This window comes from Anopheles funestus, chromosome 2RL (assembly GCF_943734845.2).
Source record: "Anopheles funestus chromosome 2RL, idAnoFuneDA-416_04, whole genome shotgun sequence".
Lineage (NCBI taxonomy): Eukaryota > Metazoa > Arthropoda > Insecta > Diptera > Culicidae > Anopheles > Anopheles funestus.
The window spans coordinates 13,038,400-13,052,753 of record NC_064598.1 but is presented as its reverse complement, the minus strand read 5'-3'; the positions used below and the strand labels follow the sequence as shown (position 1 = coordinate 13,052,753).

Below are 14,354 nucleotides of genomic sequence, written 5' to 3'. Positions count from 1 at the left end.
CAGAAGAAAAACAATTATTCAAGGCTGTTCCAGATAAGATATCATCGCATACACCTTTGATATATTAAACCAGAGAGGAGTCCATGACTATATATATGAAAGAGCGAGCCTGAGTTCATATGCTCTGTGTATTGCAAAGTTTATTAAACCAAAAGCTTCAAGTGTTTTCCCTTATAACTGGAACTGGGAACTGGAATCATATAGTGATCATTCACTGATACACTCCCATATCAATTCATATATATCCAAATCGTATGGCATCGCGAATACATCCTGACATTCGTTTCTTATAGCGAATGGCGGCCTTTTCTGTAGTTCCGTATTCCAGCTCAACATCACCATTGCCGTTAGTCATCTCGTTCATGAATCCTTCCATGGCCTTGTCCGTATCGGGCAGTTCGTCATTCGGAGTACAAATCATTGGCAGAGCTAACATTGACATCAGTAGACCGTATCGACCAAATTGTTTAAGCTGATCACGGAAGGCACTGCGTGGGAACTGTCGCTCGACATTTCCTCCCAGGTTATGTAGATGCTCACTAAGACTGTTGTAGTAGATGCTCAATAGTTGTTGATAGCTATGAGAACGCAGTTCCTCGTCCGTACAGTTGAATATGAAGTAGACTAAGTCCAGCACAGGCGAGCCGTACCTAGAGAGCTGCCAGTCGATCAACTTTATGGTCTTCGGTGTTTGGTTCTAGAAGGACCACAATAGATTAGAAAATATGTCCATGTAAGCAAACTACATACAAATTACTTACATCTTCGTGATATTGAAACATCATATTATTGGACCAACAGTCTCCGTGGCCTATTATAGCATAAGGCTCAGCAGCTTTTCCATCCACACATGCCACAATTTCTTTGACAATACGATCTTGTATTTGTCCAAGTTTTTCCCGTCGAAAGGTATCATGCTTTTCGAGGGTATCGAGTGCTCTACGACACATACCAGCCATCATCTTCTGAAACCCATTGGTAGGGTCTAGTTCCAACATTTTTCCCATCGGATCGGTAAACTCACGACACTTCGCAAACTCTTCCGGTTGTTGATCTTTCATCGCAAATGATAGTGCATGAAGGCGTCCTAAAGTGATCATGAGTAATCGGGCGTGTTCGAAATCGACGGGATTGGCTTTGTCCCACATACGGAATGCTTGCAATCGTAGATCTTCCATAATGATCACCGACTCCATTTTGTCAACTACAGTCTTTGCGTAGTAACACCGTGGCACATTGTTAAACCTCGGCAATCCCTCTGGGAGACCTTTTTCACGTTGGAACTTGAGTAACAATGGCAGGATTATCATATACGCTTCAGATTCTCTATCGAACAACGGAACGCCTTGCTGTTTTCGCATTTCGTTTTCGGGCAATAGTTTGCACAATACGACCAGCTCACGATGTGCCTCTCGAATAAACACCTTTACTATCTGACCAACAAAACCATCACCCATGTTTGATCCAGATTCACTTTCGAAGCGGTATAATCCATCAGTAAATCCTTGTTCACGAGCGATCTCTTCAAGGCCAAGTAATATGTAATCCGGAAAGGATGTTTCGAGTATTTCTGGCATTTTCCACGCTTTTTAGTATCTGACTTAGCTTAACTGTATACAACGGATGCTAATGTGATGTTACTTGGACGTTAACTGGTCGGAGAATGATGCTGAAAATGAGTGAGGAGATCAGTATTTAAACAAATAAGCCTTCGGCTAGATGAGTAGTCAAAGTTGATAAGACTCACGGAGCACTGATAGTCAACCACCGTTTACATACCGGTATAGATGCTTAATTGATATCATTCCATGAATCTTCTTTAATTGAACGACAGCTACACTTTTGATGCGGTTCTCCCTTTTTCACATCAACAATTGCTTTTGCAATGTAAAGACTAAGCTCGCGTTGGTCTTTTCCATGACAAATGGCTTTCCGTTATCTTTGATAGATATGGCTAGTAGCACGGTCGTACAGCAATCATGTTAGTTCAAGGTGGGTGAACTATCAACAGCGGTAAAATTGGCATCAAGTCACACGATTGAAAAGATTGTTTTCAGTTTGCGAACAGGCCAGCAAACGTAGGACAGGTATCGTCCATAAGATCTAAAAGATTAGTGTCTTTTAAGTGGCACAGCAATGAATTGCTGCACGCGTGTACAACGACGCATAGTTCTAGATAGACGGTGTCCCAAAGAGGAAGAAGTTTTAATTTTATTTATTTTATAGAGGCTTTTGCCCTATTGGCTGACATTCGCCTCGTGAAAAAAGAGGAAGAAGTGAAAAAAAATGTTTGTGAAAAATCATCTGTTTGACCGTTACACTTGTGGAGTCATCATGATTGTCGCTGTTTCCAATAGGCAGAAAGGTGTCCAAAATTCAACGTAGCTTCCATAAGTAATGTGATTCATTTCTTCACATTAATTTTTAGCGTGCTACAGTTGCGCTTTGAGTATACTAGTTTTTTAGATAGTAAACCATGGACATGACATGTTCACACTTCCATTTGGCAACCAGATTTGCAACAAAAAGAGTATTAGAAAAAGATTCACCACATGTTTCACCTTAAATCGAATTAGATTTTGCTTATAAAGAAATTATTACGCACCTATACTGTTTGAAATTGTAATTCTTCTATTTATTTGCTAAGTTTGAGTCAACGATCCCACTGGAACTGGAATCGTACAGTGCTCACCCAAAATATCGTTAAAATTCTGCTGTACCAATTCATATATATCCAAATCGTATGGCATCGCGAATACATCCTGACATTCGTTTCTTATAGCGAATGGCGGCCTTTTCTGTAGTTCCGTATTCCAGCTCAACATCACCATTGCCGTTAGTCATCTCGTTCATGAATCCTTCCATGGCCTTATCCGTATCGGGAAGCTCGTCGTTGGGGGTACAAATGATTGGTAACACTATCATCGACATCAGTAGTCCGTACCTACCAAATTGTTTTAGCTGGTCACGGAGGGCACTGCGTGGGAACTGTCGCTCAATATTTCCTCCCAGGTTATGTAGATGCTCACTAAGGCTATTGTAGTAGATGCTCAATAGTCGTTGATAGCTATGAGAACGCAGTTCCTCGTCCGTGCAGTTGAATATGAAGTAGACTATGTCCAGCACAGGTGATCCGTACCTAGAGAGCTGCCAGTCGATCAACTTGATGGTCTTCGGTGTTTGATTCTAGAAGGACCACAATAGATTAGAAAATATGTCCATGTAAGCAAGCAAATATTTATCAAGTAAAACGATCATTACTTACATCTTCATGATATTGAAACATCATATTATTGGACCAACAGTCTCCGTGGCCTATAATAGCGTACGGTTCAGCAGCTTTTCCATCGACACATGCCATGATTTCGTGCATAATACGATCTTGTATCTGTTCGATTTTTTCTCGTCGAAAGCTATCATGCTTTTCAAGTGTATCGAGTGCTCTACGACACATACCAGCCATCATCTTCTCAAACCCTTTGGTAGGGTCTAGTTCCAACATTTTTCCCATTGGATCGATAAACTCGCGGCACTGTGCAAACTCTTCCGGTTGTTGATCTTTCATCGCAAATGATAGTGCATGAAAACGTCCTAAAGTGATCATGAGTAATCGGGCGTGTTCGAAATCGACAGGATTCGCTTTGTCCCACATACGGAATGCTTGCAATCGTAGATCTTCCATAATGATCACTGACTCCATCTTGTCAACTACAGTCTTTGCGTAGTAACACCGTGGCACATTGTTAAACCTTGGCAATCCCTCTGGAAGGGCTTTTTCACGTTGGAACTTGAGTAACAATGGCAGGATTATCATATACGCTTCAGATTCTCTATCGAACAACGGAACGCCTTGCTGTTTTCGCATTTCGTTTTCGGGCAATAGTTTGCACAATACGACCAGCTTACGATTTGCCTCTCGAATAAACACCTTTACTATCTGACCAACAAAACCATCACCCATGTTTGAACCAGATTCACTTTCGAAGCGGTATAATCCATCGGTAAATCCTTGTTCCCGAGCGATTTCCTGCAGGCCGGCTAATATGTATTCCGGAAAGGATGTTTCGGGTATTTCTGGCATTTTCCACGCTTTTTAGTGTCGGACTCTATACAACGGATACTAATGTGATGTTACTTGGACGTTAACTGTTCGGTCAATGATGCTGAAAATGAGCGAGGAGATCAGTTTTTAAACAAATAGTCCGCCTTTGACCGATACGAAGAGATATCAAAACCACCAAATATTGTATCGCTCCCTGCTAAATGCGTAGTCAATGTTGATAAGTCTCACGGAACATTGATAATCTACCGCCGTGTTCGCATGCCAGTACAGACGCGTGACTGGCATCATTCCTTGTAACTCCTTTAATGGAAAGATAGTCAAACGTTTGCTGTGGTGTACCTTATGCGCATAAACAATTGCTTTTGCAGTTCGCGTGGCTCGTTTCTATGATCAGTGACTTGCCGTTATTATCAATAAAGTTGGCTCGTGGCACGGTCGTACTCTTATCATACCATACTGGTTCAAGATAAGTAAACACCCCACGGTGGTAAAATTGGCATCAGGTCACAAAATTCCAAGGCATGTGTTTAGTGTACGAACATAATAGCAAACATTAAAGAGATGAAAAGATTTCTTATGTGACACAGCAATAAATTGCTCTATACGTGAGTTTCAATTCATGTGATCTAAATACAATCTCATATCAAGATTATAGTACAAAAGTACTGAAAAACATGAACGAGAATTCTTCGATTCTTTGATTGTTGCTTATATGATGTGAAGTGATCATGATTGCCCTTCCCACTCTATATGGCAGGCTAGTTGTGACTTCTTCAATAACCCAAACCCTGATAATCTTATAAAGCTTGCGTGATCGTATAACAGTTTGCGTTTCAATATATTTATTTGGAAATTGGGTTACAAATCGATTATTGTACACTATCAATATATTCAGAAATATCCATACCGTATGCAATCTTTCACGACGGCCCTCATGCGTGTGGCGTACGTATCCTGATTTGATTCCGTAGTTTTGAAGAAACTTTCATTCAACTGTTGCGTTGTAGCCATTTTTTGTGCCATTGCCTCAATGTCGGGTAGTTCCTCGTTCTTGGTACACATCATCGGCACCAAGAACATACCCATTAGTATACCATAGCGACCAAAGACACGCAGCTGCTCATCGAGTGCTGAACGTGGGAAAAGCTCACTGACGTCATGCTGCAGCTTTGCCAACATCGTCGACAGCGAACGGTAGTAGATGTCAATCATCTCATGATAATACTTTCGACGAAATTCTTCATCAGTACAGCAAAAGATGAAGTACACGATATCCTGTACAGGTGTGACGTATCGCATCACTTGCCAATCGAACAGGATGATTTCTTGAGGTTTTCCGTCCTGAAGAAAAGCTAAGAAATTAAAAGATTGTACTATGCACGAGTGTATGCATCACTTACCTCATAGCGGAACATCATATTGTTCGTCCAGCAATCCCCATGTCCGACAACCGTGTATGGTTCAGCCAGCTGCGCCGTGCCACAACGTAGCAGCTCATCGAACACCTCCTCTTTCAGTTGCTCCATCTTTGCCCGTTCGACCGTGTCCTGTTCGTCCAGTGCATCGATAACCATTTGCAGCTGCGAGAGGATCATGTTTCGAAAGGGACCATCTGCTGTTAGCATCGGATCGAACGGGTTCGATAGCTTGAACTGCTCAAAGCGCTCCGGCTGATCACGCTTCATCGCAAGCGAGATGGCATGCAAACGGCCTAGATGTGTCATGAACATTCTGGCATGATCGTAATCGATTATTTTATGCTTGCTCCACAGCCGAAAATCGCGTAGTCGAAGATCTTCCATAATGATGACCGACTCCTGGGCCACTTCATCGCAATGCGCGTAGTAACAGCGTGGCGTATGAAAGAAACCTCCATCCTCCGGGCTTAGAATACCTTTCTCCCGCTGGTAATCGTAGATGGATGGTATAAAGCGTTCGTACACCAGCGCCTCCCGAGCAAATGCTGCCATCGAACCAAACTGCTCGCGTCTAGCGTCATCAATTGGTGGAATCTTGCACAAGTACACTTCGTTCCTGGTCCCCTCACTGATAGTGGCCTTGAACATCTGCCCTACGAACCCATCGCCCTTGCTGGATCCAAAATCAAACGCAATTGAAAAGTTACCCTCGGTAAAGCCTTCCTTTGGGGCTAGTTGCTTAAGTGCCGCGTACAGATATTGTGGTAGATCCGGAATTTGGTTGTCCACACCGTTAGTAGATTCACCATGTCCATTAGTTTCTGCGATAGGTGATGAATTTGAATGATTTTCCATTTCGTGTGTTATTTCTAAGCTGTTCCAGACGTGATCGACGGTGAGCAATGAGTTTGATCGCTAATGTTGTACACCCCAACGTGCGCAATCTATATGACGGCGCTAGTCTGTAACCGGTCGCAACTAAATCAGTACTGAAGGAAAAAACGTGCACTTGACCGAGAGCTTCCAGCGTGGGTTTCTCATTGTATATTTGCGACACAAATGGAAGTGATCGTGTATATGGGTTTGCTGGACAAGATACAAACACACTCGTCGACATTGTCAGGCACAAACGGTCATGATATACATCTTTCCGCTGGTCTGGCGTGCGTTTGTGAATAACTGCTTTGAAAACGTTATGCTGTGGATGATGATGCTGTGCCGGCTTCATTAACGGAGCACCTAAGCGCAATACATTCAATAACTTCATATGCCCAATAAAGTGTTTGCATGTAGTAGTTCCAAACGAAAGGGTAAGCGATTTGTTGAATTGTTGGGCGGGCAAGATTGTTTGCACATCTCGCGTTGGAATGATTATTAATTCTGGTTTCGTTTTAGCACTATATTCTAATGCTGTGTGTTTAAACGTCTATGAAGATTGACGGCGGAACTTTGTTGGAACTTCCCCACTACTCTACCATCGTATTCAACCATCGCGATCTTTCCTGTGTTTGTGCTGTTTACTTTTATGATTGTTGATTTTGGCCAATGAAAAAAAGTCCCCGTTTACTGTGGATTCGTAATTCATATGTTTGGCATTCATTTTTTTTTCGTCTGAAGCTACAGCAAACCAGGCACAAACGCCACCACAAACAAGATAAGATTGCAAGCGCGTGACGGGGTAGGTATGATCGCACCCGAAACATATCACATCCCCACCAGATTTGGTGCCGTATGTTTCCACCACATGGCCGTTACCAATGACGGAGCAGTTCTATTAATTTACTGTTTGGTGTTGGGTCCTGCTGGACAGCAAGTTTCGTACGGGCTGACTTGCGAAATTATACTCAGTCTTTTGCAAGTCACGATACTCTCATCACGTAACAATATCTTGGGTGTTGCAATCTTAGTGTCTTAGTTAGTAATAGAATTGTCTGTGTTGGTGTTACATTTTATCACATAAAATAATTAAATGGTTGATGTTACATAGGAAGCGATATACTAACGATCTACTAACTAATTATATTAACCCCGTGAAAGTGTAATTCTAGAATGGTTATTGATGATTTTAGCAAATAATGTGAAAACCGGAATGGTTTTTTAAAATGTAAAATCGTTAAATCAATGTGATCCGCCCGATAAGATAAATCTCCCATTTGTATTACATCACCCGGATTGAAAGTAGGATTTGTTTATCTTGCGCTTTGCCCGTGATTTCGATCGAAGTTGTTGTTTTACCGTTTGCCAGTGCAGGAACATATAACAGATCGGTAATCGCCAGTAAACAGTTCAGTGTATCGTTCCCCGCTGAAGAGTGGTCAAAAAGGTGTAAAAAAGGTGTGACAATGGTGCAAGAATCTAAATCTGATCTATCGCAGGAACAGGTAAACGTTACCGAATCCAGCCTAAACGGCCCAATAGTCTTAGAAGCAGTCGAGGAAACAAATAATGTCACGGAAGTATCGGAAAAGGAACCAATTTCCTGTGAACCACATAACAGTAACTCGAGTGAACTACCCAAATTCTTCTACACAGCGATGGACCAGGTAGCCAAAAATGAAGGATTCACTGTTGGCCAATACACTGTTGAAGTGGAAGATGGTTCCAGCAAAGGTGATGGATTTGTCGGTGAATTATTCAGAGCATTTCTTACCGAAGGTGATCGTCGGGAGGTGTACCTATGCAAGATTCCTCCCTTAAACGAAGCACGCCGGGAACAGTTCGGAACGATGCAGATTTTCGAACGGGAAGCGCTCGTGTACAATACGCTACTTCCGCTCATGTTCGCTTATCAGGAGGAGAAAGGCATTAGTAGAGAGGAAGGATTTTTCAGCACCCCAAAATGCTATTACGCACACTACGATGGGCAGACCGAGGAAGCGATTATCGTAATGGAAGATTTACGTCTAAACAGCTACAAAATGTTTAACAAGGACAAGCCAGTCGATTACGAGCATGCCCGGTTAACGATGGAACTGTTGGGCCGCTACAATGCGGTATCGCTGGCAATGAAACAGGATCGACCACAGGAGTTCGAGCAGTTTAAGGTGCCTGATCCAATGAAGGAGATGATGGGCCCTGGAAATCCATTCATAATGATGCTCCAGAAGACGGCAATGGATGCGATAGAAACGCTTGAACCACATGAACCGAAAGAACGAAGCAAAATGCAGAAACTTCTCGACAATTTAATGGTGGATATTGAACGGTACGATAATTTTGAGCTAGCAGAACCGTACGCAGTACTCGGACATGGTGACTGCTGGATCAACAACATGATGTATCGGTACCGGGTGAGTTACGTGCTGAAAGCAAAGCAAGATGAATCGAACGATCAAAACAATGACACGGTATCAATTTCAGAAAGGGGCACCGGAGCAAGTCATTCTGCTCGACTGGCAATCGGCACGCTACTCGTCACCCATCCTCGACCTGGCGTACTTTATCCTCTGCTGTACGGATGAAGAATTTCGCCGGCGACACTACGACGAAATGATGAACGTTTACTACAACTCGCTAGCGACGCTGCTCGAAAAGCTTGGTCACAGTCCACAGCAAATCTTTCCACGAACCGCTTTCCTGCGTCAGCTGCGACAGTACGGTCGGTTCGGATTAATGTTAGCTTCGTTTGTTGTGCCGATGCTGTGTACGCGCAGTGAGGATCTGCTCGATATGGACGCAACGGCAGAAATGTTTCGCGAAACGCAGAATGTCGATATTGCCATCTACACGAAGAACACAGACCAGAGCGCTTATCGTAAGCGGATGAGTGCGGTGATACGGGACACTGTACGCTATGGCTATATTTGATTCGCATGGTCAAAAAGTTGATTTTACATTCCTTACAAAGCAGTGCATAAAGTAGAATTTGTTTCCATTCACAGGAACGATTGGGCATGTAAAATATATGTTTAATTTGTTTTGTGATTCAAAAGAAACCGGTTATTGGGCGGTATCCATATTTCTGCTTATCTTCAAGATTGAACTTCTGTACACCGAGAGCAGTTCAAAGCTTTAGTGATAGTGCAGACTAAGATTGATAGTAGCTTACATTTTCATAGGAATCAGTTACCGTTCCGGTACACTGTTGAAGAACTGCTGATTGTGATAACACTTAAAATTAGGGTGTATATTTTATGTAATTGAATAACCTTTTTCCAAGCTTTCGCTCCAAAGTATTGAAATCTCTGTACAGCACTTTGACCATTATTATGAACCGTTTCGCTTTGGGTTCCGTGCAACAATTCCAAAACAGGGTGGTAGAAAAGGTCCAAAAAATAATAACAGACAGTAACGTACGGCTACGATAAGATAATGGGGTTCGACGTGCGACAGTCTCGTGGGCCAACATTACATTCTTACTTCCATATAAGGGTTGCCTTGTGTCACACGATTACGCCCCGGTATGATTGAACGAATCGTTTAGTCATCATTGTTACGTTTCGTTTTCAATGGCCATTTGATTCGATTCGGTTTCATGGAGTTTTGTTTATTTTTTTTATGGTTCATGATTTAGCAAGATTTAGACTTAAGATAACGTAAATTCATTGATGGCACACTTCTGTGACTAAACTTCCTGTGGTGAGAACAATCTAACACGGCATGAACCGCCGCATAATCTAGGAATTTGGATTTATTTTGCTTCGAATGCGTCGCTCGGGGAGGCAGGTTATTTCGCGGTTTAGTTCGGTCCAAATTTTTAGCTTCAGAAAGCCTTGTATGGGTATAACAAAGTGAGTGCTATGCGGTAGCTATAACCATTACAACGCTATGGACGTGATAAGCTATCGACATAAAAGACGCGAGGTGGCGTCTGCTGTACGAAAACGCAATGCTGCTGATTAGATAAACCATATTCAAGGCAGGGAAGTGATTGAAGGTACGTTATTTCATCGTTTTATCGGTTCTTTTTCTCAGCCCGTACGTGTCACAACGCATCATCTGGGTGATCAAAATATAACAGACCGTCAATTGGCCGTCGCGATTCAGTTGATCGGGTCGACATAGTGGACTGAAACGTACCGCCGTAGTTATACAGTGATCTACAACATACAAGCACGTACTGGTGTGAAGGTGTCTCAAAATGACTGGAGAAACAAATACGGAAACGGTGCCCCCAAACCAGACAGCTGTTGCCCAAACAGAAACATCGTCTGAACATTTGTCTGCTGCTGCCGTAGAATTGGTGCAAGATTTAAAGTCTTCAGAGTCTCAGAACACGGCCAAGGCTGAGCAAGTTAAGGAGGCTAATAGTGTCGAACAAAATACAGCAGATGATGATCACGAAGCGGTATCAGATAAGGAGGACACACCTTTAGAAGAGTGCAAAGTGGAAGAACAAAATGCAACTGCTGCACATGAACCGGAAATCAATGTCGAGGAAAAGGCAACTGAACCCGTTGCTACCGAACAAAGTTCTACTGGTGTACCTCCGACCGCCGAAGAGACTACTGAGCTTCCCGCGTATCTTTACAAAGCGATGGAACAGGTGGCCAGTGAGCAAGGTTTTACGGCCGGGCAATTCAAGCTCGAGTTTGACGTTGGATCGAACAAGGGTGACGGTTTCGTGGGCCAAATGTTCAAAGCTTACCTTACCGAAGGTGATCGACGGGAGGTGTTTTTGTGCAAAATTCCACCGCTGAACGATGCACGCCGTCGGCAGTTTAACACGATGATCAGCTTTGGTCGTGAAACTCTCGTGTACAAAACATTCCTACCGGAAATGTTTGCTTATCAGGAGGAAAAGGGCGTTGGCCGCGAGGAAGGATTTTTCAACGTGCCGAAATGCTACTACGCTGAATGTGATGAAGCCGCCGAAGAATCGGTCATAATCATGGACGACCTGCGTCTAATGGATTACCGAATGTGGGATAAGCTGGAGCCTGTGAACTACGAACACGCTCGACTGACCATGCAGCAATTGGGTCGTTTGCATGCAGTTTCACTAGCGCTAAAACGAGATCGACCGGAAGAGTTCGAAAAGTTTAAAGTGCCAGATTCTTTGGTGTTGCTGATGCATGATCAAAGCCCCCTCGAACTTATGATGAAACAGATGATAAATGATGCAAAGGAAACGCTTGAACCGCACGAAACAAAGGAACGGGCAAAGATGGAAAAGCTCGGGGAAAATATGCGACAGGAAATGCTATCGTTAGCAAATGGCAGTTCCGCCGAACCATACACCGTACTAGGACACGGTGACTGTTGGGTCAATAATTTTATGTTCAACTATAAGGTACGCATTCCGTTGTGATATTTGGTTTATTGTTATTTAACCATTCTGTTGCCTCTCTCTCTCTTTTCTTTCATTAGAATGGAGCGCCAGATAATATCATCTTTCTTGACTGGCAGATAACACGCTACGTGTCGCCCGTTCTCGATATCGCTTACTTCCTGTTTTGCTGCACGGACGAGGAGTTCCGACGGCGGTACTACGATGAGATGTTGAACATTTACCATAACTCGCTAGCAACGCTGCTTGAAAAGCTTGGCCACAATCCGCAGGAAGTGTTCCCACGCACTGCGCTAGTGCGCCAGTTACGGCGTTATGGCAAGTTCGGAATCTTGATGGCAGTTTTTCTAGTGCCGATGATGTGTACACGTCCCGAAGATCTGCACGATATGGAAGACGCGGCCGAGAAGTATCGCGATTCGAATGAGTTGGATGTGAAGGCCATAACTACTAACACCAATAAGAGAGCTTACCATACACGCATGAGTACTGCAATACGAGATATGGTGCGTTATGGATATCTCTAGAGTGAACGCAATCACTTCCGTAACAATTTCGTTATGGAATGCGCCAAAATAAAAGGAGCGATTATCGATGAACGCAGGGAGCTTAACACTAAATGTACTTTAAGATGTGAGTGTTTCGTTTTTAATTTTCTGATGTAAAAAGAAATGACTTAAGTTATTTTAAGCCAGTCCGGGGCAGGCATGATCTAGTAGATCCTTACACCAAGAAGAAGCAGGAGAAAAAGAAGTTTTTTTTAAATTTTTATTTCTACTAACATATATTTCCATGAGTATTTCTCTATGGTGTAGGCATATTCTGACAAGCATCAGGCTTTTCTTTGCTTCGTATTATTACAGCTGATAAGCTACACATAACATTCAAACCAGAATTGAAAACTTTTCAACAATTAATAAAACATCCGTTTAAGATGCACGCCATCTATTGTAAAACGATGCGAACTTAACGAGACACCATATATAAAAGTGATAATTTTCCTTTGAATCGAATATCACAGCGACGCACAATGCGATAAGTCATGTCTTATCGTGTGTCGATTTATCTTATCTTAAATTGTTTTAAATAAACTTGTCTCTACTGTGCGGCAAGTTAATGTACCGTTCAGTATACTACAATACCTACCAACCGATAGTACAGAATGAAAACTTCCTTAACCGTACCCGAATACGTGCGGGATGCCCTAAACAGCGTGGCACAAAAGTTGGGCTTCGTCAGTAATCAACATTCGGTGGATTATGATTTTCGTACCAACGAAAACAATCGTTCGGTGGTGTCCGTTTTTTACCGGGTGACATTTCGCGAAGAACCACGTGAAGTGACCGTGTTGTGTAAAGTGCCACCTTCCGATGCTGACGATATCATGCTGGCGATGTTTGAGCGTGAGGTGTTCGTCTATGGGAAACTTTTGCCTGCTTTCGAACAGTTTCAGCGTACCAAGCGGGAAGCGACACCCGACACATCAGCTGCCGAGGAGGAGATGGTATCCTTTGGACCGTTGTGCTACCATGCGCACTGTGACGCGAAAAAGGGTGAAGGAATCATCATACTAGAAGATGTGCAAAGGCGTGGATTTACCAACCGGCACAAATTTGAACCCATGGACTATGATCATGCTCGACTGGCGATGATGCAATTGGGACGATTTCATGCCATTTCTCTAGCGCTCAAGAAGCAACAGCCGGAATTGTTTGAACAGTATCGATACATGGGTGATGTTACCGGCGAGCGGGTACTAGCGATGGAAGGGTTCGAGCAGGCAATGGAACAAGCATTCGAAAGTGCGTCGGCCACGCTGAATCCGGGCGATGTGGGAAGGCGCGAAAAGTTGGCACGTCTTCGTGGATCATTTGCCGAGGAGCTACAGAACATCAACGACACCGCACTGTCGGAACCGTTCTGTGTAGTTTGTCACGGAGATTATGCCGGAGATAATATGATGTTTTCGTACAATGTGAGAATGCATCCGCATACACGTTGTGGAATGATTGAATACAAGATTGTGGTTTATCCTTTAGGGTGGATTTCCCAACCGAATGGTACTGCTCGATTGGCAGCTGGCAAAGTATGGATCGCCGGCATTGGATTTTGTACACACCGTCTTTCTGTCGACGGATGAAACGTTTCGTCGCAATCACTACGACAACATGCTGCAGACTTACCACCATGCGTTACTGAGCCATCTTGAGCGACTCGGCGACGATAGTGCAACGGAATGGTTCCCGCTGACAGTACTGATGCGACTGATCAAATTACAGGCCCGACAGGCATTGGTGCTTGGTATGCTTCACATCCCACTAACAGTGGCAAGCGAAGAAGCTACGGCTTTGGCGGAAGACGAAACTGATGAAGCCCGTGAAGATACCAGCTCGATTCAGATAAGTGATACGAGCGATGCAAAGTATCAGACACGCATGGCCGGTCTGTTGAAGGATGTGTTCCGATTGGGCTTTCTTTAACGGGCAAGTGGGAAGGCAATACTATAAAATGTTGACTTTTAATGTGAGAAAAAAAACTTTAATAAAATAATAAAGCAATAAATCACCTTTTTTCATTATTCACAAACAGCCTCTAGACGAATGAAATGTTGAATATTAAAAATAAATTATAATTCTATTATTCT

The 14,354-nt window shown here is 43.2% G+C and overlaps 5 protein-coding genes across 9 annotated transcripts; 3 read left to right on the top strand and 2 right to left on the bottom strand.

The window, feature by feature from the left end:
• Nucleotides 1-120: 120 nt before the first annotated feature.
• LOC125764809 (uncharacterized) lies at nt 121-4,755 on the bottom strand. The gene is made up of 4 exons (XM_049429398.1): nt 3,266-4,755; nt 2,727-3,186; nt 762-1,585; nt 121-697 (listed from the first exon to the last, which is right to left on the bottom strand). Exons 1-4 carry the CDS (start codon nt 4,079-4,081, stop codon nt 236-238), a joined length of 2,562 nt encoding a protein of 853 aa, XP_049285355.1. The 5' UTR covers nt 4,082-4,755; the 3' UTR covers nt 121-235.
• Nucleotides 4,756-4,874: 119 nt separating this feature from the next.
• Nucleotides 4,875-6,501, bottom strand: LOC125765067 (uncharacterized). Its single transcript, XM_049429925.1, has 2 exons — nt 5,464-6,501; nt 4,875-5,404 (listed from the first exon to the last, which is right to left on the bottom strand). Exons 1-2 carry the CDS (start codon nt 6,334-6,336, stop codon nt 4,955-4,957), a joined length of 1,323 nt encoding a protein of 440 aa, XP_049285882.1. The 5' UTR covers nt 6,337-6,501; the 3' UTR covers nt 4,875-4,954.
• Nucleotides 6,502-7,082: 581 nt separating this feature from the next.
• LOC125765034 (uncharacterized) lies at nt 7,083-12,334 on the top strand. 5 transcript variants are annotated; one of them, XM_049429882.1, is made up of 3 exons: nt 7,083-7,373; nt 10,396-11,713; nt 11,791-12,334. In XM_049429882.1, the coding sequence occupies exons 2-3, from the start codon at nt 10,562-10,564 to the stop codon at nt 12,235-12,237; spliced, it is 1,599 nt and encodes a 532-aa protein (XP_049285839.1). In that variant the 5' UTR covers nt 7,083-7,373; nt 10,396-10,561; the 3' UTR covers nt 12,238-12,334. The 5 variants fall into 5 exon arrangements, with proteins under 5 accessions (XP_049285839.1, XP_049285840.1, XP_049285837.1 ...); XM_049429883.1 differs by having other exon boundaries at nt 7,083-7,395; XM_049429880.1 differs by having other exon boundaries at nt 7,083-7,410.
• LOC125765057 (uncharacterized oxidoreductase dhs-27-like) lies at nt 7,423-9,454 on the top strand. The gene is made up of 2 exons (XM_049429914.1): nt 7,423-8,771; nt 8,842-9,454. The coding sequence occupies exons 1-2, from the start codon at nt 7,824-7,826 to the stop codon at nt 9,286-9,288; spliced, it is 1,395 nt and encodes a 464-aa protein (XP_049285871.1). The 5' UTR covers nt 7,423-7,823; the 3' UTR covers nt 9,289-9,454.
• A 469-nt stretch (nt 12,335-12,803) lies between the features above and the next one.
• LOC125765080 (uncharacterized) lies at nt 12,804-14,260 on the top strand. The gene is made up of 2 exons (XM_049429946.1): nt 12,804-13,685; nt 13,750-14,260. Exons 1-2 carry the CDS (start codon nt 12,873-12,875, stop codon nt 14,188-14,190), a joined length of 1,254 nt encoding a protein of 417 aa, XP_049285903.1. The 5' UTR covers nt 12,804-12,872; the 3' UTR covers nt 14,191-14,260.
• The last annotated feature ends 94 nt before the right edge of the window (nt 14,261-14,354 follow it).

What these genes read in the sequence shown, in the direction of transcription:
- LOC125764809 (XM_049429398.1), bottom strand. Translation starts at nt 4,081, where the DNA reads ATGCCAGAAATACCCGAAACATCCTTTCCGGAATACATATTAGCCGGC. An exon ending in TGTTTCAATATCATGAAGAT is followed by an intron (nt 3,187 to 3,265) that starts GTAAGTAATGAT and finishes TGGTCCTTCTAG; the next exon opens with AATCAAACACCGAAGACCAT. An exon ending in CATACGATTTGGATATATAT is followed by an intron (nt 1,586 to 2,726) that starts GAATTGGTACAG and finishes GATACTAAAAAG; the next exon opens with CGTGGAAAATGCCAGAAATA.
- LOC125765067 (XM_049429925.1), bottom strand. Translation starts at nt 6,336, where the DNA reads ATGGAAAATCATTCAAATTCATCACCTATCGCAGAAACTAATGGACAT. An exon ending in ATATGATGTTCCGCTATGAG is followed by an intron (nt 5,405 to 5,463) that starts GTAAGTGATGCA and finishes GCTTTTCTTCAG; the next exon opens with GACGGAAAACCTCAAGAAAT.
- LOC125765057 (XM_049429914.1), top strand. Translation starts at nt 7,824, where the DNA reads ATGGTGCAAGAATCTAAATCTGATCTATCGCAGGAACAGGTAAACGTT. An exon ending in ACATGATGTATCGGTACCGG is followed by an intron (nt 8,772 to 8,841) that starts GTGAGTTACGTG and finishes TATCAATTTCAG; the next exon opens with AAAGGGGCACCGGAGCAAGT.
- LOC125765034 (XM_049429882.1), top strand. Translation starts at nt 10,562, where the DNA reads ATGACTGGAGAAACAAATACGGAAACGGTGCCCCCAAACCAGACAGCT. An exon ending in ATTTTATGTTCAACTATAAG is followed by an intron (nt 11,714 to 11,790) that starts GTACGCATTCCG and finishes TTCTTTCATTAG; the next exon opens with AATGGAGCGCCAGATAATAT.
- LOC125765080 (XM_049429946.1), top strand. Translation starts at nt 12,873, where the DNA reads ATGAAAACTTCCTTAACCGTACCCGAATACGTGCGGGATGCCCTAAAC. An exon ending in ATATGATGTTTTCGTACAAT is followed by an intron (nt 13,686 to 13,749) that starts GTGAGAATGCAT and finishes TTTATCCTTTAG; the next exon opens with GGTGGATTTCCCAACCGAAT.